Source organism: Echeneis naucrates, chromosome 24 (assembly GCF_900963305.1).
Source record: "Echeneis naucrates chromosome 24, fEcheNa1.1, whole genome shotgun sequence".
NCBI lineage: Eukaryota > Metazoa > Chordata > Actinopteri > Carangiformes > Echeneidae > Echeneis > Echeneis naucrates.
In genome coordinates, this window is record NC_042534.1 from 9,009,495 (window position 1) to 9,024,545 (window position 15,051).

The 15,051-nt window shown below is 39.8% G+C and overlaps 1 protein-coding gene across 3 annotated transcripts in view; it reads right to left on the reverse strand.

The window, feature by feature from the left end:
* daam1b (dishevelled associated activator of morphogenesis 1b) overlaps window positions 1–15,051 on the reverse strand; it is a 42,922-nt gene that overhangs the window by 13,022 nt on the left and 14,849 nt on the right. For all 3 annotated transcript variants that reach the window (XM_029495978.1, XM_029495976.1, XM_029495977.1), the window contains exons 2-5: window positions 6,810–7,099; window positions 4,493–4,582; window positions 1,000–1,071; window positions 186–280 (exon numbers count right to left, since the gene is read on the reverse strand). In XM_029495978.1, the coding sequence (XP_029351838.1) occupies window positions 186–280; window positions 1,000–1,071; window positions 4,493–4,582; window positions 6,810–7,001 (449 nt within the window). In that variant the 5' untranslated portion in view covers window positions 7,002–7,099. The remainder of the gene's footprint in view (window positions 1–185; window positions 281–999; window positions 1,072–4,492; window positions 4,583–6,809; window positions 7,100–15,051) is intronic.

Consider the following 15,051-nt stretch of genomic DNA (forward strand, 5'->3'; position numbering starts at 1 on the left):
GTAAGGTACAATGATGTAAAAAAATACAAACAAACAAAAACAATAGCAAAAACATCCAACAGAGTGACCTTTATGGGCATTCAACACTTAAAGGACACATTTACATGTGGCAGTGAAATTAGTGACAGCCAAGGTTGAGGTTACAACTGTACAGAGAGGAGGATGCATTTTTAAAATCCACTCACCTCATCGGTTGTGTCCTTAGAGCCGTCTTCAAGCTCTCTATGGTTTTGTTCCTCTCTTCCTCATCTTCCTTCTCCAGAGCAAGAAGCGTCTTTCTCTGTTCAACAAAAGAGTCTAAATCTGAATAACAGTTCAAATGTCAAATAACGCTGGATTTGGTTTTATTATGACAGCACCATAACAGTAGTCACAACACTTTTGCGGATTAAATCAAAGATGCAGAATGTGATGAACAACATGTGTACAGCCATAGACTTATTTTACTTAATGACACCTACTGTTGTGTTACATGTTTTATTTGTTGGCTCTCTTAGTTGAAAGTCAGGCTGTATTTATGTTGAGAGATTATGCTTAGAGATTTTGGTTGCCCTACAATTTGCATCCCTTACTCAGATAAGGAAAAACTTGTTTTTTAGGAAACTCAGGAAGAGCAACAGAGAATTGATACTTCCCCTAGGACTGTTTTGGAATCAATTTTATATTCATTCATTCATCTTCTACTCTTTATCCATTTCCGGGTTGCGGGGGGTGCTGGAGCCAGTCCCAGCTCACTTTGGACAGGTTGCCAGTCCATCACAGGGCCAACAACCATAGACAGACAGAGATGAACAACCGCTCACACTCACACAATTTAGAGTCACCAATCAACCCAAACAAACATGTCTTTGGACGGTGCACGGGAAGAACATGCAAACACTGTACAGAAAGTCCCCAGGCTGGGAACCGAACCCCAACCAGCACTAACCAATTGCTCATGTTGGATTTTAACCTAATTTTATATCCAACAAGAGTAACACAATTCATGTTATTACTTACAGCTGCCATTGAATTGAGTTGGTCAATGTAGTACTCTGGCCAACTAGTTGCGCTTTTGTTTTCTTCTTGCTCCTGAGAATCAGAAAACAACAGAATGAGGATGTTGTGCTGTGATTTAAATTATGTTGCACAATTTTAAGAGAAGACAGGAACTGAAACATGCTAATGACATGCGAAAAAGTTGTCTGTTTATGAACTTCAACTGTTTGTGTCATCCCTGGAATTTTTACATCAACAACTCACAGCATGATGTTGAGGGAAATAATTCAAAAAGTCACATAAGGGGGCAAATTGTTATGTGGTTACTGTTACATGTTCATCAAACTACAAACCAGATGGAGAACTTCAAACCATTGCTTTTCAGATCATGAGTTTTAAATGACACGAAGCACACAAACACCAACAAACACACATGGAACAGAAGGTCTGGTGCATAAATAGCCAAAAGATGAAAATTGGAGCAAAAGCCCTAAGTAGGGCAACACAGACATCCTTCCATTTAATCCTCCAGCATTTCACTGAGTTTCAAGAGAAGGTGAGAAGGGCTGAAAAGAGAGCACAGCTGCTGGGTAAAATCTTGAGATTACCAAATGAATGTTAAACTTCAGATTAAAGATGTGGCCGGATTTATGCTAAAATTAATCTCCTGACAGGATAGTTTGTAAAACTAAAAAAAGAAGATTTAAAAAAAAAAAAAAAAAAAAAAAGAAGTAAAACATTTCTTAGATGATTTAATTTTCAAACTCCACGAGAATGTGGAGGGGAAAACGACTTGACCCTGAATTTGGCTTGTACATAAAAGGCCCGCAGGCTTTCATTTTAACTTTTGCTCCATTAAGCACAAGTGAGCTGTGACCATAAGAAACTAATTGGGCGTCAGTTAATAAAGCAGCCTGCAGAGTCTTGCAGAGTCTTGGCTGCTCTTGCAGGAACTGTGCACCCTTGGCTGGTGTGCAGGGATCGTGCAGTGACAAAAAGGCCTGATCCTGCTGTTCCACTTGTGAACAGTGCCAGCTTGACCAGACTGGTGCTGGAATGAGTTCAGTCCATAAGTGGAGCAGCTGCAGAGGTACAACCACTTCCTCTTACATCTTTAAAGAGTTTATCTTTCCAATCGGAATCAGCAGTCTTCAAACACTCAGTTCGTTAAGGGCCATGATGAGAGAGAAAATAGGGGAGTGTATTTCAAGGAATTTATTTTTTCCACATTTCTGAAAGGAAAGATCAAAGACGCATCAGGAAACAGGAATCAATCTCAGTTATGAGGGGGTTATAGGACAGTGTGTTTGAAGGAAAAGCTCGGTCCTTTCTGAAGCACAACCTTTTTAGCAAAATTTGAAGTGTCACTGACGAATACAAGAACTGCTAACAACCGAATCAGTAAATCAGCTTCTTGGCAGATGATGCAGCCTAGAGAAGCGCTGACAAGAAGCAGGAAGAAGATTGATCCTCTGCAGCATGATTTCATCAGCTCAGGTGCCTGGCCAAACCAAACAGCTTAAGCTTTGACTGACTCTTGGCCCAGTCTGAATTCTGAGGGATCTAATTGCACCCCCCTCCCAAAGAAAAACAAACCTGAAAGATGAAAAAGTGAAAATGAAAAAGAGCACTCTCATCAGTTGTGAGCCTGGGGTGACCAGATAGCGACCCAGCTTTTCTCCTTACCATTTTTTCCTGACTCGCATACAAAAGCTGCACCTGTGGAAGTTGTGGAAGTGAAGCTTTCCTGTTTGTGTTGGACAACGAATCACTTCCTTTGCCTCTGTCTCCACACACACACACACACACACCCTTCCTCCCTGAGCTCAGATGGTGAGATTGTGTCGGTCTGGGCCAGGGCCAGGGCTTGATGTCGAGTCAGCAATATTGATTCTGCTCTGTTTCTCCTTCCTCCCCCTTTTGGCAGGTTATTGCTGCAAATAAAGGTTTACCAGGGGGTCACTTTGGACCATTAAGCCACCAAGCGGGGCACAGCAGAAAAAGGAGCACGTGCTGTTTCCATTTCCACTCTGCTCTTTGCATCACTTGCTGTGTTGCTGTGAACTAGCGGATGCTGTTTGCAAAATTTAAGTTGCAAGCACATCAATACATGGAGAAAGACACATGACGACAAATGTAATGACTTTTGATGTAGCTTTTCAAGCATCATATCAAATCATATACAGTGAAAACAATGTTATGTTATATATTTATATGTATAGTTTAAATCATAATTGTATGATGGGCTTTTCAATTTACATTGTGCTTTCCTGTAGCTGTGTTTTCTGAAGATTTATTGAATGCACTCACTGACACACCGGCTTGTTATCCATCACACTAAATCCCAACACTCCTAATGTCCAATTTGTTACCGGATGTCGGAAAATATTTAGAAATCTGCATGCCCTGTCTGCATATTAGTCAAGACAGGATATCCCATACACTCATATCTACGGCCTTGAGAATCTCTGCGGCAAAAAGTGTGAGGACATATTCAGTAGAACCGGGAAACTCGACTCAATTTGATCCAAACTAGAACAGGCATCTGCGTTTTCCTGCAGGCAGCTGATGAGTGTATATATATATTTATATGCACAGGGAATGGAGGAACAGCTGACATTTCTTTTGTCAGGGAGAGAAAACAAAATGAAATATGACACTGTCACAGAGCTGCAGACTATGCAAATGGTTGATGGAACAAGTGTTTTATCTAAAAAGAAAAATCTCAATTGGAAGATGGGACAACAGAACGATGAGACAAGAACCTTATTGTTTAGGAGAAAGTTCAGAAGTCTCAAGAAACGAGATATTACTATTAAAATGCAATATATGTTAGTATTTTAGAATTCCTGACACTGCCTAATGGAACAGGCTGGAGTTAGCCTTCTTTTTCCTCTCTTTTACACCTCCCTATTTTTATAACCAGCTTGAGTAACATCTATTCAAGTTAAGTCAGCGAGCTACTCATGGTGAAATTTTGATCAGGTGGTTAAGATTTGCTGTCATGGAGAGGAGCAGCTGCGACTCAAGACACAGAATGGGCCATAAAACTCCTATACTATACCCACTGGTACAGGAATGGTTGTTTTTTCTTCAGGCAAAATGTTGTCAGCACCATTAAAAAGGCGAGGGAGGCACAGCGGAGAGGTCTTTATACTCTTTACAAAATCCAGTTTTCTTCCTGTCTCTAGTCAATATGCTATACTAAGCTTTTCTTAGCTCTATGCAAACCCTGAATTATAGGGTAAACACACTTGAATTTTAAAATAAAAACATTACTATCAGCAATTCATAGATACAGTTTTCAGACAACATGCCCATACTGGGACCTGCCATAAGCAGAGTAATACAGTGATGCAAGGTCTGTTGTGCATTCCAGGGATGTCACAAACAGTTGTGTATGTAACTACACAGAAATATCAGAGACATTTGCAGATATTATTCAGGAAAAAGCATTCAGTCAGCAGAATCCTTACAGAGGATTATATGGAGTACAGCATAGTGCGTCTTTTACCTTCTTCTTACTGCAGTAGATTTGCCATTTCTTCTCTGCAGGCAGGGCGAACATTGCCTCCCTGTGTTTCTCTGTGAGGTCAAGCTCATCCTGCAAAATTGGAAAAAACAGCAGAAATAGTCCAGATATGTTTGGAAGGCAGAAAAAAATAAATCTTCTTCAGAACTCTCTTTGGGTAGTGGAATGGGCACGGTGTTATTTCCAGCCTAAAAACAAAAAATAGGTTGGAACATTTTGTGCCAAACTATTGAACCATCATGCTGCAAATTTTGAAATATCTACATAAATCTTTTTTTTTTTTTTCCCCCAACCAAAACCAAAAGCATTTGTCAGGAGTAGTTGCACCAGAGTTATGGTTTTGGTTTTTATACCAATTTGTGCTAAGTCTCCTCATGTTCAGTGGGATATTACCGGGTACTGTCATCATAAATTCAGAATAACTCTGAACCAAATCACATGTCTCACAGGCTTTAGACGTGTGAGTAATGGAGGAAAAAGATAAGGCGTGGTCTGCCTTCTCGACATGTGGTAAATAACATCTGGAAACAACATGTGTCACAATGTGTAACAGATATTTCACTGAGGCACACAAAAGGTGCTGTTGGGAGCTGTTTCACTTTTGGAGAATTTTGGCAAGGTTTAATTGTTTTTACTGGTTTCGAGAATAAAGTAGAAATTTGAGTCAGGACAGTTTAAGGTGTACTTTTAACTAATCTGAGAGTTTTCCAAGCTACAACACATTTGTTTTAACCCAAATTAGTCCAGTCTTAAGACGACTATGCCTAAATGAGCTTCATGTGAGAGAGGTAGAAGTCATGAGAAGGCTTTTAAGCTATTTAGCTTTAAGAGAGACAAAACAGTAGCCTGAACACAAGTCTAACAGTTTTACTCTTTAAAGAGTAATGGCAACCATTTACAGTGGGGGCTTTTGCTAAAGCCGACAACCCAAATGAATCAATATGTGCAATGATCAAATGTCCTAAACTGTCTATGTCGCCTATTGATTGAATTAGAGCCACATTCTGAATGAGGAAATGGAAATTCATTCAACTGTGTGCTTAAATAATTCTTCTTCTGTCTCAATGTTGTCTCTAAAATCAGCATATTGATGCTTGAATTAAAGGAAAGAGAGCACAACCTATTCCACAAAAAGCAAAAACCATACCAATCTTGCATGATCATTTTGGCTCATCCTGGTTGAAAAGAAGCACGTGGCTCTTTATTTTGGTATTCAGAGCAACTGAAAGCCTCCTTATTGTCACACTCAACTAACTCAATTATGTCCTCATAAAGGGTGGTCGACAAAAACAAGCAATTAGGAGATGGAGGAGGCAGAGACATTAAGAGTTCCTGAATGAGGTCTATTGATGTGCAAAAATGTCATGCTTAGATTACTGTGGCAACCACGTGAGAGCAAAATGGGGCCAGAAGAGACGGGAGAGTACGACAAATTAGAAGTGACAATACGACAGAAAAAGAATAGCAGCCTGGCTCTGTTACTCTCAAGCTGGTGTCAACTTGGAGGAAATGACTGTTCATTTGTGAATGTATTAGAGTCAAACTGAGTAAACCATCCCGTAAGAATATATCTAATTTTGGAAATCTTCAACAATTTTATAAAATATAAAAATGTCTGCTAAATGTATATTATATAATATATATAACAATGTTCTAACATTATGAGTGTCACGTCAACCATACTTGATTACTACAGTGATTACCATCACTTACTGATTTATTTATATATTTATTTTTTTTAAACCTATGATGCCTTTTGCTTTTCAACAGTTTGAGCATTTCCATAAGATTTGCACTCCCACTATTGAGTTGGTAGGCTGGCAATGCCATGGATAAGCCAGAACACAGACACTTTTGCTAGCACTTGCTAGCTTTGCTGCCCTTTGCTGCTCAGCTCCAAGCTACATCAAAATCTAAATGTTGTAAAGCAGGTCAAATATGTATATTTTCGTTTTCAAAAAGGGCTGAAACAGATGTGCACTGTGGTTTTTGGCAAATATTATTCAAACAGCAGTAAACGGTGCATTTGTCAGGGACTATTTTCTGCTGTGGATTAATACACATGTGGTGCTCTACTGATTCTTATGGCCGCAGGATGGTGTAGGTGGGATTACCTCAGTGCAACAGTCTGACTCATCTTTGCGTTTAAGAATAACAAGGGATAACAATAACAATGGAGAGCTGTTGTTCAGAAGAATAATCTACATCATCTTTAGGGTGAGCGAATGTGATAATTTAAATAAAGATTAAGAAATATTTACTTAAAATTGAATGACACATTTCTTTTGTTCATACTTACCACCAACTCGGCGAACATGGTATCCAGCTCATCATATCCGGGCATTGGCAGTCCCGGCTCCATGGTTTGCAAGGCAAAATCCTCCCGCAGCCTGTAGGTGATCTCTGGGTGATCGCTGCTATTGAAACAGCAGAAGATGAAGGAGAGGCCCCCGCGCCCACCGCCAGCACGCTTCCTTGGAGCCATGGACATTTGGTGGGTCCAGCTGATCAGGTAGGGAGGGTGGGAGGCTCCTTCAGGGCCTCTTTACAGCCTCCTCCACCTCAGAGTTTGACCTCCGTCAGAGAGAACTGTGGGCACAGTGAGGGGACCAGATGAGTTTGCATCACAAATACAAATCAGGCTTTTAACTTTACAACTCAAGCGAGTGCTTCAGATACAGAACAGCAGATTATTAGGTTAATAAATACCAAGGCATGTCTATATGAATGCTACTAAATACAATGACTATAATTTTCTCTTCTCTTAGATGAAGCCTGAAGTCCCACAGCCGTGCTCTGGGGGCACATTTGCTTAGTGTCTGCTCTTGGTAATGGTTAATAACCCAGGGTCACAACTAGCTACGACAATGCCCTGTACGATTGGAGGGAAGAACTGAAGGATTTCATTATATTCTTTACACAACAGTGTCTTATGAGAGTGTGATTTTTGAAATGGAGACCCTAATTTGCCAGGGTTACAGTATTAAGACCTTTTCATCTCGCCTTTCTTTTCAGAATCAGCTTTCCTCTAAAGACCTATTGACTAATGACTCAAGGGATGAGTTTACAATAACTGTGGTGAGAGGTGTGTCAGGCATTTTGTTGTTTTAGAGACTTGCTTGGTCACTGGACGCGAAGAGCGACAAAAGAGGGCAGGACTTATTATAAAACCAGAACTGAGTTGCAAATTTGAATGCAAGTTGCTCAATCATCATCAATCACCAGACTTTTCCTCCTTAGCTATCTGACACAATAATACGTTTGGTGCAGCAGTTGTAACTTGTGGTGTCGGAAATGCATGCAATCCAAATGGAATCTTGCCCCATCTGCCACGCCTGTGTATCACAGATAAAAATACGTAAAGATCAGCTGTCATAAATAAAGAACATAACTGAGGATGTGCTCTGCTGGCAGGTGACGAGAGAATGAGACTAGTAGCACTGCATGTATGTAGGGTTCTTGGTGCCATGAGGGTATTTTTTATTTTGCCAATTATGCAAAGGGTGAGGCTGAAGAGATGCCACAGACGTTGTTTCTTAACACAACTATGATCCAGACGAAACTACTCAACATCTCAACAGAATTTTGTGCAGAAATTCATGGCCCCAAAGGGTGTCACTGCGTTCATCTTGCACCACCACAGTGTTCAGAGTAACCTCTTGCCATGATGTTTAGTTGCTACATTCATTCTCTAAATAGATAATTTTTCTTTCTTTTTTCTTTAGTGAACTGTCAACTTTTCATCTAGTGGCACCATCACATCAAATTTCACTCTATGAAATATTCAGCCACTGCTGTACTTTGTGTGAAGTGAAGTGTCATATATTGCTAATCTATGATGGTAAACACTTAATCTTATACTTCTATACATCAGCACGGTCTGTTCATTGTTACTGTGACTGAGAGTGTGTTTCCATACTAGCTGCTGAATTGAGGTCATAGCAGTGCTGTGCCAAAGTACAACCTCGCAGAGCTGCTAATATGCCTGTGGACTCTTGTTCTTGCTTAATGTTAGAGTTTCAGAGGATGTGTTGACCTGGGATCAAATGGAACTACACATGGTCCTTGGTTAAGTTTCTAAAGTTTCTAAAGCTAGAAAACTAGAACACTGAATCACAATCCTCAAAATTTGTTAGATCCAGTATAAACTGATCTGATTTTTGGCAAACAAATTCCCACAAACATAGTGTGTAACAGAGACAGCTGTAGTATGTTTTCCAACCTGCTGGCTTCATTTCAAGAAGGAATAATGGACAAGCTAATAAGTGCCCAAGACCTCTCTGCTGCCTAGCAAATAAAAATGTAGTGTTCAGATATCCAGGACACTGTCGTCAGCATGTCACAAAAACAGCTCTTCAGTCTTCCTGCTGCAACCAGCGGCGTATGCCAAGTATCATAAACCACAGAGGCTGTGCTGACCTGCAGGAATTTCTGGATGTCTTTTCTTGGTGACCAACAGTCCGCTGAACATAACCACGTTCACTTGACCTTTCCCAGTGATTTCCTATAAGTCAGAGGCTTCGCCCAGACAGAATGCATCATATGCCGCATAATGTATTTCTAAATTCAACCTGGTCAGGTCAAAATTTATCATCTTCGCTAGACTCACTGGGATCATTGAGCTGAGGGCAGACGACACAACAGAAGACAGCTAAAGTTATCTGTCCTAAAAGGAAAAGTGAGGACATTTCCTATGGCAACGTTGTCTAAATAGAGTCAGCTTATAAAAAGTCCATTTTGTGGTCCACCTAAATAAAGCCTGATGCCACCGCTCTCCAATTTTAGACACTTTTTGGGTCCATCTTTTTCCTCAATCCAGCAACTGAAGCTTTTACATATTGGAACAGTCTCTAGAGTTTTCATTTTTCTCCTTAAAGAAATGTTAATGTTTGCATTATCCAAGCCTGCTTCAATATGCTGACACCAATAAAAAGAAAAATAAATAAAATTAAAGCACAAGATAAAACAAATTTAACAATTAAATATTTATTTATAAATATGAATTGGTGCAGTGACCATTTTAGACACATTAAGCACATGTCCAAATTACAACTTCTGTGTCTTGGTGGCTAACAAACTGGGGGAACTGAGAAAAGCCACATTAATGTCATTACTAAATAATCCTTGTTGTTGCAAATTTAAGAACATACACATTCTCCAGTGATGAGAGAGCCAACAGCATACTACACAGACAAGGAGCCTGAAGCCAAATGGCCAAACGTGGGGTAAAGTACACAGCAGCTCACTCCATGGACACACAGTGTATTTATTTTGACACATCCTTGACTTTTCCAAATAGACAACCAGAAGCCTCAGTCGCAGCCTCTTGGCTTCATGCTCGTGAACCATCTATTCTAGTATGAAGGGAAGAAGCAATTCAAAGCCCTCTTTGACCATATTAGTCCACGAAACTGCCCATCCTTTCCATTAGCTAAAGTGAGCTGTAAACTTTGTGTGATTGACCTGAGCCAGAGCGGGACTTTGTTGGTCCCCATCCAGTCACAGGAACCTGTGGATGTGCCACAGCAGACGGGAGGGTACAAGGACACAAACCACAAAAGCAAACAAAGGTTTAGGTTTAAACAAGCACACTGTGTCAATGTGAAGACTCGAACTGTTAACCTGTGGGACCTGAGCACTCCGATAATAACCCCCGGAGGTTGTCTGTCAGACGGTCAAGGTTGCCAACAAAACAGAGGCCTGTTGGAACAAGAGGACATTCCTCTCATAGCCAGGTGAGCCTTGTGACCCTGAACAACACACATCCAACCACATCTTCCACTGTCACCTGCTCAAACCGAGTACAGAGTCTATCTTAGTGCAGTTCGTGCATGTATAAGCTAACCTGTCAAAGTGATCCCTATCTGTCTAAGCAATGAAAGCTGCCACAATCAATGGTTATTCTTATCTTTGTATGAGGAATGTCCAAAATGCTAAAAGTCTCCCAGATGATGACGATAATGATAAGAAAAGTCTGCACTTTCCACATAATCAAGACAAATGTTGTTTAGATCAGGGGTCGGCAACCCACGGCTCTATCATCCCTTTACCAGGGCTTTGAGAAAATAATGTGGATTAATAATTGCTATTTGATTTCAATAAATTTCATTCTATTTAGCTATCTCTTTGTATTAGTCATGCTTCTTAAGATTTTCGTGTAATATTGAAACAAAACGTGCTTTCATATTTCGACAGAATAAGTGTCACACCTTGTATGTGTCACCTGTGACCAGCAGGCTGGTGACATATTTTCCTCAGGACAAAATATTCTGAGGAAAATATTACATAGTTATTTTATTTCATAAATGCAACAAACTACAGTTCTAGTATAAGTGTGATGAAACTATATATCCGATGTTACCTTCATTATTGCGGTAAAATCGGTTTTGCGGCTCCAGGTGGGTTTTATTTGGCAGGAATCTCACCCAATTGGCTCTTTTAATGCTGAAGGTTGCTGACCCCTGTTTTACACCAACTCCTGAAGTGCAGTGCAGACATATCATGAGTTTTCTAGGCTCTTGTGCTCAACACATCCTCTTTTGCAGTTTTTTTTTTTTTTTGTAATTCTTCATTCATACACATCCAACAATTGAACCCACCCAGCCATATTCATACAAACACTTCTCCCTTTGTCTGGAGGAGATTTCTATCCTTGGATAGCCTTGTTGTTTTTTTGACCATGTGGTTTGGTGGGTGAATTGGCACGAGTCCAAACTGTAAAAAGAATCCCAGTGTTTGTAAAATGAGTGTGTGCCTGTGCATGGTGCCTGCACTAGGACCTCTTCATTAAAACCTACACAACTGTCAGGTCTGCTGGAGAAAAGGCAGAAGTCGAGAACAGCATCTCAAGCTCAACACGGAGAGACGCTCACGTTACTAAACATGTGTGAAGAGAAATAAATAACAGGGAGAGAGAAAGAATTTAAAGACGACCTGACAATTTTCATTATGCTCTCTCCTCCTTATTCTCTCTGCTCTTCTTCGCTCATTTTGTTTCTGTTTTAGTGCCCCGTCTTAAACAAACCTTCATCAAGATTTAAAATACCATTTGCTGAATGGAACTTCAGCGGCGAAAAGTAAACTCTGAAATGGAAATAATGCAGGATGGATTTAAAATGTTTGACTGTCCAATGTATAATAACGTTAAAGTAATGAATACTTACATGTGTGTGTATCTCAAACTACTTATTTATTCCAAAAAGTGGCTTTTAATAAGAACTAAGGCCACATAAATACATATAATATAGTCTGTCAGAAATAGGCAGCTTTCTCTTTAATTTACAAATATTACCAGGTCAGCTTCAAGCTGATGCTAATATCCTGACATGTGCCTGACTTGGAGCAGGAATTCAACCTTGGAAAGAGAACACAGTGGACAATAGAGTATTAAAAACACATGTGTGAAATACCTTCTTCTGCCCCAGCTGGCATTTCTCAGCAGTTTCTGTTTCTGTTTCTGAAATATACTTTTCTTTGAATTAATTTAAATCTAAAATTACTAATGGCTGCCCCATCACCGAACCATACTCTAACATTGCCTGGGACAAATTACAGCTGAACATTAATGCCATGTTAATGGAGTATAGAAACAGTCCACCTGAAGGCAATGGGTGAATCCCTGAAGAAAGATGGAGATATTAAGCCCTTGACCTTGTGGCCTTTGTGTGGAGGGAAATTAATGAAAACAAAGACAAAATTTGAAGTTGAATCAATAAAATATAACAGCACTATTGATGCAGCACAATGCAGAAAAAACAAGCCTTGCTATAATATTTAATTTTCAATTAAACAACAAAAGGGTTGAAGCATGATGCAAATGTGTCTTGTGCTCTCAGTGCAAGACTGAACCCATAGATCCTACAACCCTACGAGCTATTATCATTCCTAAAGCGTATAATTTCTCTAACCTGTGATAATGTAGTTTGTCACGCCAGAGACAAAATGTATGAGCAGGTTTAACCGCGATGAAACAAAAAAATATTTAGATAAATGTGATGGCAACCACTGAGTACTATTAACTGACTGCTTTGGCATGCAGTCTATAGCTGCAGCTGTGTTATAGGCGGAGCAGAAAGGCATTTGCTGCACAGAAGTTTAATCTTCTTTTCTGATTTAGGATTTGGGATGGATCAGACTTGCAATTTGGTGATCATGTCACCACTAGCATTTCCAAAGCAAAGCAACTTGACCATGTAGGTAGAGTTGTTTGGTACTCTAACATTACAAAGGGATACAAATTGTTTGCCCCATACTGACAAGAAACTATTGCCATAAAATGTGTTTATATTTTTTAAATTGTTTCAGGCAAAGTTCATGGTTTGAGGATTCCCGTGTGCTTCAGTCAAGAGGCTTATGGACATTTGGAAACCCCCACAATTGTTGTGCACTACACTAGGTAATTTATTTTGGATCAATTTGGACAGCTGCAGACAAAAGGCTCAGGAGTCACACTGTGAAGGCTATTGGTAGTCCTTCCATCACACCACAGAGCCTGAGAACTGGGCTGACCGGCTGAAAATCAATCAGAAACCCAGATTTGGACACCGAGCACTCCCTAAACTTAAAAGAAACTCAAAATTGTTTGGACTCAAGAGAAGCATTAGTTTGCAACCACGAAATGTACACCAAAAACATAAGCAATAACAAAAGCAATAAAACAATCTCGATTTCCAACTGTAGTTTATTACTGAGGTTTTTCCCAAGAAAGAAAAACCTCAATCCCTAGACTGGTCAAGCAAAGTGTACATTAGTATCTGCTAAGGGAATTGATTTATCACCCATGATCCTAAGAACTGCTCTTTTGCTTTCATGTTTAAAAATGTCCCATTTTCTCCCGTTTAGCTATGGTCCAAATGGCATAGTGGTGCCCAATTGTCTTGCACAGCTGGAGAGCATGCATGGGCCACAGTCTACCAATGACTTAATTGTGCCTTAACTACACAATGAGTAAACACATGCACGCTTGGACAAACATCTGAAAGTGGCACAGCCATGATAGAAATTCTGACTGGCAGGATTGGAGAGGACAAAATCAATGATTTCTCATCTGTGCTTTGTGTAAAAACTGCAGGGTCACAGTAGTCACAGTAATCAAAGTAGAAGACCTGTTTGCTTCTAATGTGTGTGCTCGTGTGCATATGCTTCACAGCATTATGTGTCAAGATATGACACTGCCCCTGGAGCAGGACTGTCACATGGTTGAGGGAGCAGCGGTGAAGTGGCTCTCAGATTACAGGGTTAACATACACAGACAGAGTGCACAGAGAAAGGGATAACAGCCCAGACATAGACAAAGGAAGCATTTCTTCCACCAGCTGACGCATTTAACACTTGTCTACATGACTAAGGGTTAAGAAAAGTTCAAATTGTGTAGGACTCTTAATTTATCACTATCTACTGTAACCAAGTTTGTCTGAGATGTAACACTTTGGAGAAGAATTACATATGTTGGGATGTAAGTAGATTCTTCTGGTGTGGTTTTTCCAGTTTTTATGATAACATATAGTATGCCTGTGGGTGTGGGTGGGTGTGTGTCTTTGTGTGTTTCAAACTCAACCCAATGATGGTAACTACCCTCTAAGAAAAGTAGCAAAGAATTGCTAGATTTTCTAGCTATGTTCTCAGTTCACAACAGCCTGTTTGCACAAAATCATTGAAAAAGCATTGACGATCAGGGAGGCTCCAGCACCCCCGTGACCTGGAAACGGATAAGTGGTTGAAGATGAATGAATGAATGACAATCAAGGAAATTAAACCTGTGGTTGAAGTCTATCACTCACTCACTAAGTCACATTCAGATGGAGATGCTGTTGTGGCTCAGATGAACAGGAAATATTTTTGCCATTTCACACAGAGGTAATCTAATTGCCCTTGTGGTCTTTGCACGCTTCATCTGAAAACACCTTAAAAAAAAAAAAAAATCAGTCTGTGAGGACTCAGATTAGTTCAATAGAAGCCTCTGTATCTCCCCTCACACCTGTTTCCAATAATCAAAGTTTATAATCTGGTCAAAAATCTAGCTCAAAAAAGGAAAGGAAGAAAGATAGATGCTGTGTAACAAGCTGTCTAATTCACTGTGTTTTCTCTTGCCACACTGAATGTTTAATAAGTGGATGCTATGATCATCTGAACTGTTATTATGTTTAGTCTAGAGGGTCGCAGCATTATTTCATGAACAAAGGGATGTTTTAAAAAAAGGATGTTAGAGTTCTGTTGCTTGGGGAAGATTCAGTCACTGGTAAATCTAATTTGTGGTACCGTCCAGCTTTTTACAAGTTTTCTTTCCTCCCGAAAGAAGCCACAATGATTGAAATGCCTGGAAATAGTCTATTTAATGGCTCACCATATGTTTGTTTTGGCTTCAAAACTGAAATTTTTAACACTCCCTAAACTTTAAGTTTTGCACAAAACCAGAAATCACAGGTCGAAACCATAGAAAGCCTTCCTGAATGACTGAAACAAAACTGCATTTTTTTCCAAATGAATATTACATTAATTAACTAGATTAGACAGTTTTTCCTGTAAGGGATAAAACTAAATAT